General features: G+C 36.7%; 1 protein-coding gene across 1 annotated transcript in view; it reads left to right on the top strand.

The window, feature by feature from the left end:
• The window catches only part of LOC107700493 (5'-3' exoribonuclease 1-like), a 21264-nt gene extending 6859 nt beyond the window's left edge, over positions 1-14405 (top strand). Inside the window, 30 exon segments of the mRNA XM_016502167.1 lie at positions 1072-1141; positions 1385-1490; positions 1598-1687; positions 2224-2380; positions 3298-3417; positions 3508-3677; positions 4943-5060; positions 5175-5270; positions 5918-6018; positions 6134-6265; positions 6604-6766; positions 6886-6999; positions 7080-7178; positions 7325-7440; positions 8173-8319; positions 8412-8501; positions 8665-8800; positions 8886-8946; positions 9178-9301; positions 9303-9351; positions 9437-9529; positions 9967-10056; positions 10257-10334; positions 10983-11114; positions 11229-11370; positions 11517-11689; positions 12005-12118; positions 12317-12416; positions 12511-12668; positions 13392-14405. Coding sequence (XP_016357653.1) covers positions 1072-1141; positions 1385-1490; positions 1598-1687; positions 2224-2380; positions 3298-3417; positions 3508-3677; positions 4943-5060; positions 5175-5270; positions 5918-6018; positions 6134-6265; positions 6604-6766; positions 6886-6999; positions 7080-7178; positions 7325-7440; positions 8173-8319; positions 8412-8501; positions 8665-8800; positions 8886-8946; positions 9178-9301; positions 9303-9351; positions 9437-9529; positions 9967-10056; positions 10257-10334; positions 10983-11114; positions 11229-11370; positions 11517-11689; positions 12005-12118; positions 12317-12416; positions 12511-12668; positions 13392-13688 — 3636 coding nt within the window. The 3' untranslated portion in view covers positions 13689-14405.
• The last annotated feature ends 6 nt before the right edge of the window (positions 14406-14411 follow it).

Here is a 14411-nt window from a genome sequence, read left to right as displayed (position 1 = left end):
TGCAACTTTAGGGATCTTATCTATTCACGAACAGCTTGTAACACTCCAAAGAAAAAGGAAAACTTGAAATCGCATCGTATGACCCCTTTAAAATGTCTTATTTTGTGCTTAACAGAAGAAACAAACTCATACAGGTTTGAAAAAACAGGGTGAGTAAATGATGACAGAATTTTAATTTTTGGGTGAGCTACCCCTTTAATTAGTGCTTCTCTGATTATGCATTTTGACTGTGTCAGCAGCAGTTTCAAGCTCACAACCTAGATTAGCTACAACAGGTAAACGTGTCAGCAGTGTGGACTCACCAGCTCAGTGCTAAAGAACTTTACTATGACATGAGTGAACATGACACCCATAACAGCATAAAGAGTTTAATTACCCAAATTTAATTACTGAAACTTTGTTTTTCGTTTGTTTTTAGTTTGTGTTTTGGTTAAATAATTTCGATGTATCACTAACAAGAATCTTTCTCTTTTCCATACAAAAACAGTATACAAAAAGCACAATAAATGCAGCTCATACAACTAATGTGCTATGTTTTAGGTTTTATGATATATCATTGTGTGACGAACAGACTGAAATTTCAGTCATTGTTTAGTCATGGACCACTTTTATTGTGCTTTTTATATTTCTGCTTTTTTTTAGCTTGTGATGAACTCCTTGTATGGAAAAGATCAATGTGAAAATTATAGATTCTTTTTTTTTTTCTTTCACACAAGAATGGTCCAAGATAGTGTTGTCAAAAGACCCGGTATTTCGTGACTAAACTTTTGGGTGAAACTTGTTTACTTTTTTCTTACTTTTATTACTTGTGGGAAAACTTGAAACACTTTTAAATAAGTATAAAGAATGGCATTGGTTTTGTACATTGAATTTTTGTTTAACGTTATTAATAAAAATGTTGTTCAATTAGCATGTTTTTGTGTTTTGCTTTGGTACCGAAATTGGTACCGAGAACCGTGGATTTTCACTGGTATCGGTACCGAATACTGAAATTTTGGTACTGTGACAACACTAGTCCAAGACAAAGATAAATAAGAGTCATTTTTTTAAGTGATCCTTTTATTTTTTCAGTCTTCGGACGACTCTCTGTGTCTCGCCGCTCTTGATGGAGTCAGGGACTCTCACATTACTCCAGGAAGAGGTACATAAACCCAAACCCCAAGTCCAGTACTGTTGATCGTTGTTCTAGACATTGGCTAGCACTTTATTTTAGAATCCTGTGCATGTACTATGTACTTACTACAATAACTGGGTACCAACCCTGAACCTTACCTTATTAAATCCAAGTAAAAAGTAAGTGCACATACTGTAAAATGAAGTGGAACCAGACAATAACACACATTTTAAAGCATTCAGCCTCTTAATATTATTCACAATGCACTAGAAGGTGCAGGGGAGGACGGTGAGGATGATGACATGTTTGAAACCGAGTTTCGACAGTATAAGCGCACCTACTACATGACCAAGATGGGCGTTGAAGTCGTCTCCGAGTAAGTCTCCATTCATTTGAATTTTGGAAAGGATGGGAGCATGTTTTCTCTGCATCCGAAAATGAATAGTTCTATGAAGACTAATTTTCTCTTGTTTCATCTTGCAGTGAGTTTTTGGCCAATCAGGCTAGATGTTACGTGGAAGGGATCCAGTGGATCTTGCATTACTACTACCATGGAGTTCAGTCTTGGAGCTGGTAAGCTGAGAGACAGAGGGATTTATTTTTTTTTTTTGCAAATTATGCTTAAAAATAGGGCTGCATGATTTGGGAAATATTTTTGTTCTGTTTAAAAATAGCAAAATCCAGGTTTGCTGTGTTTGTTTGTTAATAATAATAGTCGTTGTTGTTAATATTAAAATATAAAATTTGTTTTAGTAGTTTTTATATTTCACAAAATTTTTTAGGAACGATATCATTTTATTTTACATTACAAGAGGAAAATGACAATGCTAATGTTTATGGCTGTCTTAATTTCTAACGTTTGTTATGACGGAAAACAACCCTTAAGCCCTTAAAGCTGCTTCTTTTGTTGATAAGTGCTTATTATTACACGTATGGGAAGCTGATTGGTCTATTTTGCGTTCTTAAATGCACATTAATATGAATAAATGCTTTATTACGATTAATCATGCAGTCCTACTTAAAAGTAGCAGGAACAAGAAAGTAAATTGGCTTGATTTTGATGTAATGTTGGTTTCAAAGGATCTTGCTCTCCTCTCAAATCACTACAGGTATTATCCGCACCACTATGCCCCCTTCCTTTCTGATGTGAGAAACGTGTCTAGTCTCACGTTGACATTTGATCTGGGCAAACCCTTCATGCCGTTCGAGCAGCTTTTGGGCGTCCTGCCTTCAGCCAGCAAAGACCTTCTTCCACGGTGTTACCAGGTGACACACACAACCCTCTACATTGCGAGTAAATCACTCGCATATGCGACTAAATCTTCACTCTGGGCGACTAAATGATGTCTAATATTAGCCAATGGCTAATAAATTCTTAGATTTTACTCGCCAGTGTGTGAGTTGGAGGCTGAGTATAAGTTTAGCACAGATATATTTTCACTCAGAACACTCTGACTGAGCGCTTCAGAGTTTCACTCTCCGTCAAGCGATCTGTGCTATTTATCATTTCATCTCAATGGATGCGCAGCGCACCTGTGTTTGTGTATCTGGCATAACGTAAACTCTAGTGTGAAGGCGCACGACTCGCTGACGCTTTCTCTCACACGCGCAAAGTGAGAGATAGCGAGAGAGTCTTACATAACATGCAGAATTGATGTGATACATGTAAACGTTTTATTTTCCTGTCAAAATAACGGAGTTCCTTTTGGAATTCTTCAGCTTTTAAGAAATGCCGGGTTTTCCGGTAGTGGGCAGAACTAATGCCAAATGACAATATCATTGGCTGGTGCTCACCTATTATTGTCCCTGTTTAGATTTCAGCAAATCAGTTCAAGCGAATGCACACAACCTGATTAATATTCATGAATCCAGAAGCTCGTTAATCCTTGGTGCGCTTTATATTGTTCTTATTAGTAGAATTCGTTTAATAATGATAATAATAATAATATCTTATCAGTATTATTGTTAGTTTTTTTTTTTTTCAATTTTTTACAGGAACACTGAATGACCAAAAAAAGCTTATATATAAGTATAGTATTTCAGTCTGGCGAGTAAACAAAAAAATGTACTAGCCAATGGCGATTCAATTGCCAAGGTGTCCGTAGAGGGTTGACACACACTTCGTGTCTCCATCATGTCATTGTTCGTTAGAAACTCTCCCTCATTTACTGACTTCTTCACAGCATCTGATGACGTCACCGGGCTCACCCATTGTTGAGTGTTACCCACAAGACTTCAAAACGGACCTGAACGGCAAGCAGCAGGAGTGGGAAGCCGTTGTGCTCATCCCGTTTATCGACGAGGTGCTTTAAACATCTGCATTCACTGTGTATCTCACCATAAAAGCTGTGATGGAAGTGCAGTTTCATGATATGATATGCGTTTGCATTCAGAAATGCTTGTTAGCTGCTATGGAGCCCTACACTCATAAACTGGCTCCGTCAGAGAAGGCTAGGAACAGACATACCGAGTGTGCCATCAACTGCTTTGATAAAGAGCTGGACTATGCCTACAACTCCCCCCTCCCCCAACTCTTCCCCAACATCGTCCACTGCCATGTCAGGTATGTCCTGAGTCTGCATGCCACAGTACATTTCATCCACTCACATGTTAACATGGTAATAAATAATAAATAAATAATATAATTAATAAATAAATAATAAATCATGCGGTCATTTTAATATAGTGTTATACTTTTGTGTTTACATTAACACTTTTCACTTTATAGTTACAGATCATTTTAATTATTATAATTTCTAGTTATTATTTGTTTTATTTTTGTACCTTCATTTTAATAAGGTGTCACATTTCTCTATTTACCTTTGCACTTCGCACTTTATAATTAAGATAAATTCTAATTAATATTACTAATTAATTATTATTATTATTATTATTATTTAATATTAATAATAATAATATATTGCTTTCAATTTAATATGGTGTCACATTTCTGTATTTACCTTTACACTTTATAATAAACAGATAAATTCGAATTAATATGACTATTTATTCTTCTCCTTATTTAAAGGGGTCATATGATGCTATTTTAAAGATTGCTTTTGCTTTCGCACTGAATCACACAGCGTCTCACTGACATGCTGCATCAACACTACTGCTGTTCCTGAAACCACGCCTTCTTTCTTTGCGTGCACATTTGGGCGGCATTATGCTAATATTTCCACATAGTGACATAGACATGTGGGGGTGTGTTAGAATGAGCCGTTTTAGGTAGGTGTGGTTGACTTAACTTTTATAAAGAATATCTCTTTGGATTTGAGACTTTAGTCTTTGCAACTTTACAGATCTTCTTTATGCACCAAGAGCTTGTAACACTCCAAAGAGAAAGGAAAACTTGAAATCGCATCATATGACCCCTTTAATATTAATTGTAAGAATATCTTTCCTTCATTTTAATATGGTATCACAATTCTGTATTTACCTTTACACTTGGCATTTTATAATTAACAGATACATTCTAATTAATATGACTATTTATTTATTTATTTATTTATTTACAATAATAATAATAATAATAACAATATCTTAATAATTTCTTGCCTTCACTTTAATATGGTATCACATTTATGTTTTTCCCTTTACGCTTGTCACTTTGTAATTAACAGATAAATGAATTATTTAATATCCATATTATTAATATTAATTATTTATATATATTTATAATGCGTAATGTTTTAATTTTAATGTTGTCACTTTTGTTTTTACATTTATACTTTACACTTCACATCAATACACTCTGAACAGTGTCAGCGCTTGGTTTATTTATTTGTCGTCTTTTGGAAATAACATCCACTGTGTTTATGTTTTTAGGCAAACGCCGATCCCAATGGATGCCTGGCGTGTATCACTGGATCATGTAGCGCGTAGGATTGACAGAGGAGCTCTTTATTTCTGTGGCTTCCCCACCTTACAGCACATCCGTCATAAAGTAAACAATCTTCAATCTGACTCTGCAGATTATTGCTTATTATCCTATTAATGGGGATCAGTATGTGATCATCACAGGATTAATGCTGATTTTCCTGCTGTATCTCTCACACAGTTTTATAAGAAGAAAAGTGGAGTGATGGTGTTTCAACAAAGCAGCAGAGGGGAGAACATGATACTGGAGATTTTAGCCAGCCAGGAAATGGAACAGGTGGGCAGTTGTCCCCTCACACTAAAGGCAGCTTGATAAAAATTCTAGACTTGATTTTTTTTTAAGTTTCTTAATTACTTTTTTAGGGCTATCTCAGACACTAAATGACATTTTGCAAGGTTTCTGCAGGTCTTAAGTCCTAAATTGCTCTCCGAAAAATTAAGGCCTTAAAAGGGAGTTCATTAATTCATAAAATCATTGCATGAAATGTTGCATGTTGGGAAAAAAATTCCTCTGTATTTTTTTTTGTTTTCTAATGTAAATAATTAAACATACTTAAATCAAGATACATTTGTTTGATATGCAAATTGAACGTGAAGTCTTGTTTTTTTTTTTGTTTTTGTTTTTTTGCTTAAATCAAATATGTGTCAGTGGGGTAGGAAAACATATTTTCCCTTTCAATTAAGTAGATTTAGAAATATTTAGACATTTGCATTGGAAAGCCAGTGTAGCTTTTTTGCAGTGCGATCAAAAAGTAAAGTTATTTTCTATATTCTATTGGTTGGGTGCAGTGACAATATTGACATAATTGTGGTCCATTCAATTTATTCCTTTTTTAAATTTTTTTTTTAACTTTGACTTAAAAAGTCTCTTTTAAATGTATGTTGTTTTATGGTAATGTGGTAATACGTTTCTCTTCATTGCAGGTGGAAGATGTTGCAACGCTGGTTCTCGGAAAGACTTTGTTCGTGAACTGGCCCCATTTGATGGAAGCTCGAGTTGTAGCTGTTTCAGATGGAGAAACGAAGTAAGTTTGTTTGTTGTATTGATATTTCTAAGTGATTTGCTGTCATATAGAGTCATGTAGCTCACTCAAACTCTCTCTTTTAGTCTGTTAATAGTGTCTCACTCCTACTCTGCAGGTTTTCTTTAGACGAACCATCAGGATCACAGATGTTGTATCTGGGTAACACTCCACCGCCTGCTAAAGTCACCCATCTGACTGATAAAGAGCAGAAGGAGTGGGTCAAAGAAGTGCAAGGCCTCTCAGAGCAGTATGCTGCCCTTTTATTCATGTTATTGGCACTTGTCTAATCGTAAGCTGCAATGTTTTTATCTGGCTGATACGTGACTTGCATGAGTGAGCTTTAATTCAATGTGTCAGTATTTGAATTTGAATTTTTAGTTTTAATGGTCGCTGTGCTTTTTGTTCAGCTGCAATTTACACCATTCATGCCTATAAGCCCTGGTATCTGTACAGTATTAACTAATTTTTCAATAGCAATCCTTAATCTTAGCTATGCACGTTCAGAGTCGTAGAAAGCTTTGCATATTTTTGAATTCTGTCATGTTAAGTGTCCATATGTAAAATATCACTTTATCTGCTTTTCAGCTTTAGCAAGCGCAAAGGCACTGTGATCAATGAGACGGATGTGGTGGTATACGCCCAGCTGCTGACAGGCAGGAAGTATGTCATTGGTCAAAACGGAAATGTCCATTTGGAAAAGCAGTTTGCCAAACAGGTCCTGCCCTATCCCTACCAGACCATTGTGAAGGTAAATATTCGCACCAGCCCAAAATTAAACAGGAATTCTAACCAAGAACCAGAACCTGCTTCTTGGGAAAAATGTAGAAGTTGTTCGGATGTTTTAAGTATGCTGTTTTTTCACTTCAGGATATCAAAGCCTTTGATTCATCATTGGCACGCTTCAAGACACTGGAGGAGCTGTTTCCCCCAGGAACCGTTGTCTTTATGGTTGCAAACCCATATTACGGCGCAATGGGAGATGTATGTACTGGTTTTGGTGCTCTCCAGACCAGCTGCTGTTGTTAAATGCCAGTTATGTAGGATTTTTTCTGTTTGCTTAGGTGCAAGACTCTAGTGATGTCATCAATGAGGGACGGGTTAGAGTGGTCTTCTCCGTACCGTGTGAACCTCAACTTGATGCCTTAATACAGAGCCAGCATGTAAGTCTCGAGTCTGTCAAGAAGTCTGTGCCCAGTATACTTTGTTTTTCTTCAGTTTATTTTTCTTCTATTTATTTTTCACACTGTTCATTTGACCTTGGTCTGCTTTTGTTTTCAGATTTTACCAATAGTCTTTTGTTTTTCAGAAATACTCTGTGAAGTACTGTCCTGGGTATGTGCTCGCCTCCCGCCTTGGTATCACCAGCTACCTCGTCTCAAGGTTCTCCGGTAGCATCTTCATCGGAAGAGGATCCAAGAAAAAGTCAGTGAATAAAACAATGCATACTTTTATTTATTTGATTTTTTTTTTTTTTTTCATTTTTTAATGTACTCTCAATACATTGCCTCTCAAGTATTCAGACCTTTAAACAATGATAGATCCAAGGTTTACATTTAGTCGCTGATATTTTAATTTAAAAGCACTGTATTTATCTCCGCAACAGTTTTATGTAAGAACTTTTAGGATTAGTTATCCATCTAAGGTTGTGATAAATTTCATAGGAATACACAATATGTCAGGATCTTGACAGTTATCGCCTGATATTGGGGTTTGTTTTTTTAATATTCTGGTGTCGGGCGATTTTGGTTATTTAATTGTCACTTCCCTTAGTTTTACATTTAGATTACCTTTGCCATCGTCTGACCACCACTTACAGTTAATCTTTAAAAACACTAGTAATTTAATAATTGTTCAATTTCAAAATGAATATCCTTTCTTCATACTACACATTTATAATGTTTGATGCCTAAATTCACTTGCAGAATTGAATTTTTTTTTTTTTTATTCAGACAATATTGTATAGCATTTCAATATCGGCGATTTATTGGTTCATAATATTCATAATATCGTTCATAATATTAAAAAAAACATATATATATTGGTACAGGCCATCATTTTAATAATTGTCCATCCACAGGATTTGGTTATTTCATGAACTATTCTTTTTATTTCCCTAAAAATGAATGGCTTTTGAATAAATGTTTCTCTGTACAGTCCTCATGGAGAGCAGAAAGCCAATGTGGGCCTTAATCTCAAGTTCAACAAGAAGAATGAAGAAGTTCCTGGCTACACCAAGAGAACAGAGAAAGAGTGGCTCTACTCTGCTGCTGTAGAGGACCTTTTAGCTGAATACTTAGAGAGGTGTGTATGTGTATTGGAGGTTGTGTGTGTGCTTGTGGTTGTACCTGTGGTTTTGCAAATATTTAAAAATAAATTTTGTCCTTGTCTCTCAGATTTTCAGAGCTCTTTGACTTTGTCGCTCGAAACAGTCACGATGACGTCTTTTACGAAGATGACATCTGGCCAGGAGAAGATGAGAATGGGTGTGTTTTGAATCTGTTTTAGACAAGCAGTAGTACGTAGAATGCAAATCCTCTTGTGATATTACTTTATTACCGATAATGAATCATTGTTCCAAATGCAATACATTTTCAGTATGCCAGACTTGATAATAGTGACTGTTTATCATTGTGATGCTTTAAATAGCGCTGAAAAGGTCCAGGAGATCCAGGGCTGGTTGAAAAACCATCCAGTCAGTTCCTCCTCCCGAGCTTCATGTGATCTCCAGATCCTGGACGCTGGCATTGTGGAGAAGATTGAAGAGGAGCTGGAGAAAACAAAGGTGGTGATCACATACAAACCTCAACAATCACAATACTTGTTCCTGTCTTTCTGTGGATGATGTGTTGATCATGTGTGGGTCACAGGCAAAGAAGATGAACAAGAAAGTACGAGTCACTGTAAAGCCCCACCTGCTTTTCAGGGTATGTGTTTGTCAATGTTTATATATTATATGTATTTCTGACTGGAGTAATGATGCTGAAAATTCATCACAGAAATAAATTAGATTTTAAAATCTATTTAAAAGTTAACTCGTTTATTTTTTAAATATTAGTAATTTTACACAGTATTACAGTTTTTACTGTATTTTTGATCAAAAAAAAAAAAGAGACTTCTTTCAAAGCCATTAAAAATTCTTACCAACACCAAATTTTTAAGTGGTAGTGAATGTGATTGTTAGACAGTGTTTTATACGCATCTGGTGTGTGTGCAGGTGCTCTCCTGGGCGTGGCTATCGACTGCCCCCCAGTGCCTTAATCAACCTGAGCCATGGCAGCAGAGGGCAACAGAAACTCGCCTCACAAAGCCCTCAACCAGAAAAACCAACACAAGGTATGAATTGTTTGAGGTTAATAGGCCTTACTGCTCTGGGGATTGTCCATGATCCATTAGAACACTTTTCTTTGTGTTCCTCTAGGGCTCTAGTAATGAGAGAGAGTTCAGTAATGTATGGCAGACTCTTCAGAGTTCAGGAATGCCCCAGAAACCACCAGCTCACTGGCAAATTAATGTAAGTAACTCTCTCTTAATCTGTGTGCTTGTGATCAGTGTTATTATCATTAACTAAAACTAAAAATGCTAAAAAAGAAAAAAAAAAAGTTTTTAACAAAAATAAATTAGAACAGAAAAATAAGGCTATTTTCTTTCATTTAGGTCCAAATGGAACATTTCTAATTTTTGTTTAAAGTTGAAGTACTAAAAAAAGTCAAACTGAAAAAAATAAATAAATAGGCATTTAAAAAAAGTAACAAAAAAAAAACAAAGACTAAGGACGAGGCTTGCAGAAGACTAAACAACAAAATTGCTTTTTAAAAATTTTAATGAAAATTTCAAAATAAAAACTAACTCAAAATATGAATAAATACTAAGAGAGTACAGTAATGATACTAAAATAGCACTGGTTATTATATGTAGTATATGACATTTACCTGGTGTTATTTTTGACAGGCTGGAAAAAGCAGTGGACTGATGCCACATCAGCACCAGCTGGAGGGAAAAAGTAAACAAAGCCAAGGCAACGACCCATCCAACAAACTTGTATGTTTTCCTATTTCATACACCACTGCACTATATAAGTCAGCTGTCAAGCCCTAGCATTTGATCACTGTCAACACTAAGATGACCTTTTACATTTCACATTTATACAGTAGCTTATATTCTAATATCAGGTTTTCTTTATTAGCTTTCTCTTTTATGTGGTATACTAAATGCTTAATACGTTTTTATTTATTTTGCAGGCCTCAGGTGGCAATATTAGACTTCTGAAGAGAAATGAGGATGTGACTATGGCTCTCGTACAAGGGCCTTCAAACAAGGTTTGTGGGGATGGTTTACCCAAAAATGAATATTGTCCTAATTTACTCTTCCTCGTGTCATTCCATAACTGTATGACTGTCTTTCTTTCTTCTGTGAAACACAAAATAAGATAATTAAAAAAGTCTGAGGGTTTTTTGAAAGTCATTGGGGTTCAATGTTATTAATGCCCAATGCCAAACACAAAAGACTGATTTAATAGATAAAAGAAACTCTTAAATGTTTGGAACAACGTAAGGATGGGTAAATTATGACAGATTTTTCATTTTTTGGTGATCTATCCCTTTAAGGACCTTGTATACTTGGTTGAAAACATATCAACATCATTTCAAACAGTGTTTTGGAAAGATAAAAGCTACAAATAAACCTGAACAAACAGCCACCAGGACAATCACTATCCGTTCTTGGCTTCCCATTCAATTCATATCTAAATAAAACCGACTTATGTGACTATGCAGATTACTGCAATTAAGAGGTAGATTGATATGCAGGTGCCAATCTACAATACACATTCTACTTTCACTATTGTGCATGATGTGGAAATGATTATATTAATATGACTCATTGCCAAAAAAAAAATTTGCTTTTTTTTTTTTATTATTATAATTAGTATAATACATTTTTTACTTATAGTATTTATATATTTACAGGCATCTACAGAATTTGAGGAGCTTATAGCCAATCTGAAGATCTCAAAGGATCCTGAGCCTGCCCAGAATCATCCACCTACAGAGCCCAAGGACCAATCAGGAGAGCCTCTTTCCCCACAGTCCTTTGCCATGGTGTGTAATCCATGGTTCTCATATCTGCAGCACAACAGAGTGAAAAAAAGTATGGTTATTTAAATGTCTTTGAATGTTTCAAGTTATTGTTTTTATTTTTTTTCGTTCAAGCAGAAGGGCACTCTGGTATTGAAAGAAATGTTGAAGATTGACAGCTCTGGACCAAGTTCCTCTGCCCCTGATTTCACTGGTGGCCAGGATTCAGCAAACCCCAATGCCCAACAGCAGAGCAGGAGACGCTCCAGCAAAAAACTAGGTACTGCATTGTGTCCAATCAGATCCAGAATCAGGCTTGTAAGATTTCAGGCTGTAGAACTTTACTTTGTTAGATAGATGATTAATTCTCAAACCTGAGATATATGCACAGTGAATAATAATAAGTGAATGTTCTCTGTCTCTCAGCTGCTCGGATAAATACTCCTCAGACTGATGCGCCAGCAGCAGCTCCTCCTCCTCCTCCTCCTCCTCCAGCTGGCCAGCCACCCCTCCTCCCCAGCATGGCCACTGAACTCGGGCGGATATGCATGGGGCTTGGGATGGGACCTCCAGAGTTCGCCTTCCTCCGCAACAGACAGGTTGGTTCATCTCTCAAACTCCACCTATATCTGTGTAGCCTAAGAAAGAAAAGAACCGTATCCATATGTCCATATAAATATAGATATGCAAAAAAGCCAATCATAATTTGGTTAGATCTTTACAAGAACTCTAAGCAGAAAGTTGGAGGAAGAACTTAATACCCAAAACGCTCAATACCCAAGCCATCATGATGAATGATTATTGAAAGTTCATATACAGATTTCAAGCCCACATTGGTATGTAGTTCAGTGAATAAGACCTAATGTTTTCTGCCGCCTCTTTCCGTCTCATTTGCTCTTTTTCTTGTTCTGTAGAGTCTCACAGTGTGTCAGGTGAAGTTGTCTAATGGCCTGCTGATTCACGGTCCTCAGTGTCAATCTGAAACTGAAGCTAAAGAGAAAGCTGCTCTCTTTGCCCTTCAACGATTGGTAACTCTCAGTGCAGAAATGATCAATGTGTATCAACTCAAAAAAAATTCAGTTTGATGAATTCAGTATTATGGTAGTACTACATGACTTTTCTTGTGATATAATGAATTATGTGTCTTAATGGAATATAGTACACTCTACAATAATTCTTAGTAAGTCCTTGTTGACTGCCGAATGAAATCATGTTGTCTTCTGCAGAACTCATTGGGTTCGTTCCCACTGCCTCCTCCCATATTCCCCGGAGTCCAGCAGATGAGGCCACTTGCGCCTCATCCCTCCATGTTTGGTCAGCCAGCAGGTCTGAGTCATATTGTCTATTTTCTGTTAAATCCTGTTGTTCTAAGGCAGATGTTCTTTACTTTTACACTTGATCTGATGTTTTGTTTGCACAGGTGGTCTTCTGATGCCGCCACATGGCTACAGACCTCTTCACTGGGGGATGCGGTTTCCCCACCAGGGCCAGCCGTTCTATGGAGGAACTTTCCCTGGAGCACGGGCCCCTGTGCCATCAGCGGCCAGCGGATCCCACAACCAGTTTGTTCCCCTACAGGTGAGAACTTCTTGATGATGTTGTCAAAAATATAGATTTTTTTTTATATACATATAAATCCTGAACATTTGAAACCGTTTCAGTACTCATTTCCCATAGTATCGATACACTGGTACTAACTGCACATTTCCGATATCAAGTTGATACACACAGTAGTGTGTATTTTTATTAATTATGAATATAGTCCATTGCGCTGCGTGTTTCAGAACGAAGCGTGACACTGTGATCATTTACACGTGCAGCTCATGATCCAGTGTTTTCAGCATCTCAAAGCGGGTTAGATAAATAGAATTTGAGCCACAAATAAATATAAAAAGAGGTTTAAAAATATTGAACAAATTTGCTAAATCATGTGGTGCAGGCGACATGCAAAGAAAAAACATGAATATCAGGTAATTATATGGCCCTCATGAATGTGCATCAAGGTCAAAATGTCTTTTTAAAATGTTAGGTTTGATCTGTTTATGACCAGTCAAGGTTAGTTCAGGTTGTAAAAATTCATGTGGTGGAACTCCCCAGAAACATGTATGATATTTATAAATACATTATATTTATAAAAAGTTCAATTTTCCCTTAAACTATACTTTAAAACTTTTTAGAAAATAATGAATATGTACACACATGTATTCAGGTTGTTATTATAGAATGTTGTATTTTTTTTGTATTTAGTTTGTTTACAGTACAATATTTCACTGTAGCTATAACATGCCTTTGTGTCTTTAGGTGACCAAGAAGCGAGTTTCAGGCAGAACCAAGAACCAAGAGGCAAAGCAAATGTCAGGAAGCTCTGCCTATGCTGGTCAGACCTCAGGCGGTGGACCGGCTGCTGCTGCTTCTGCCCCAGTTCCCGCATCAGCCCCCAAGACCCCCCCACCCATTAGCACCCATGAGCCTGCAGATAAGCCCACCACACCCAAGACGCCCAGGCAGAACACCAATCCTCACACGCCCGGCTCAGCCTCCAAGAGGAAACACCGGAAACTGGCGGTCAACTTCGAGGCTGCTAAAGTGACAGACTGAAATCATTTTCTCACACTATTCATCTCTCTCAAAGGAGAACACTGGCATTTCATAGTAAGAAACAAGATGCAGTTGTCCGTCTTCATGATTCGATCGTTTGGTGAGACAATGTATTTGTCACTGGCATCGAATTAGTTTTGTATTCGTTTTAGTTGCCATGTTTTGAGTGAAGGTAGTGCTGGAAAACATTTTTATTGATAACTGCACCAAAATGATCATAGAATCATGAAATGGGTTTTACATTTACCTCAGTGTTTTCCTTTCTTTTTTTTTTGACCCAAATCAGACCTTTAAGCTTTTATCATGTTCACTGGTTATTTTGTGATGCTGGATTTTAATATTCAGAGTGCAATAATTAGTTTTGTAGACAGGACGTTATGCACAAGGAAGTGATACGATGTGGCACAAGCTGCTGCAATACAACATCTGTACTCACATTTCATTTTTTCTTTATTGCACAGTTGCAGTCCAGCACTGAAGGATAGAGATACTATTATTGCACGGTGTTACTCGGAAGGCAGTAAAGCTGTCGGACTGAACCCTTGGATCTAGTTTCAGAGGTTCAAATTAAGACCAGTTCTATGCTCAAATATTTGTTGGAAGCATTCTATGGAATATTCCATAGACCTAAAGCAGGTGTTAAAACCAGCTCATTATGTTCACCAAGCCAGGAAGCACACTGATTTAAGCAAATGTAATCTCTGTGGATTTATTGTGTGTGTG

This window comes from Sinocyclocheilus anshuiensis, unplaced genomic scaffold (genome assembly GCF_001515605.1).
Source record: "Sinocyclocheilus anshuiensis isolate Anshui unplaced genomic scaffold, SAMN03320099.WGS_v1.1 scaffold718, whole genome shotgun sequence".
NCBI lineage: Eukaryota > Metazoa > Chordata > Actinopteri > Cypriniformes > Cyprinidae > Sinocyclocheilus > Sinocyclocheilus anshuiensis.
Note: the sequence above shows the minus strand (reverse complement) of the source record. Positions and strands in the feature narration are given on the sequence as shown.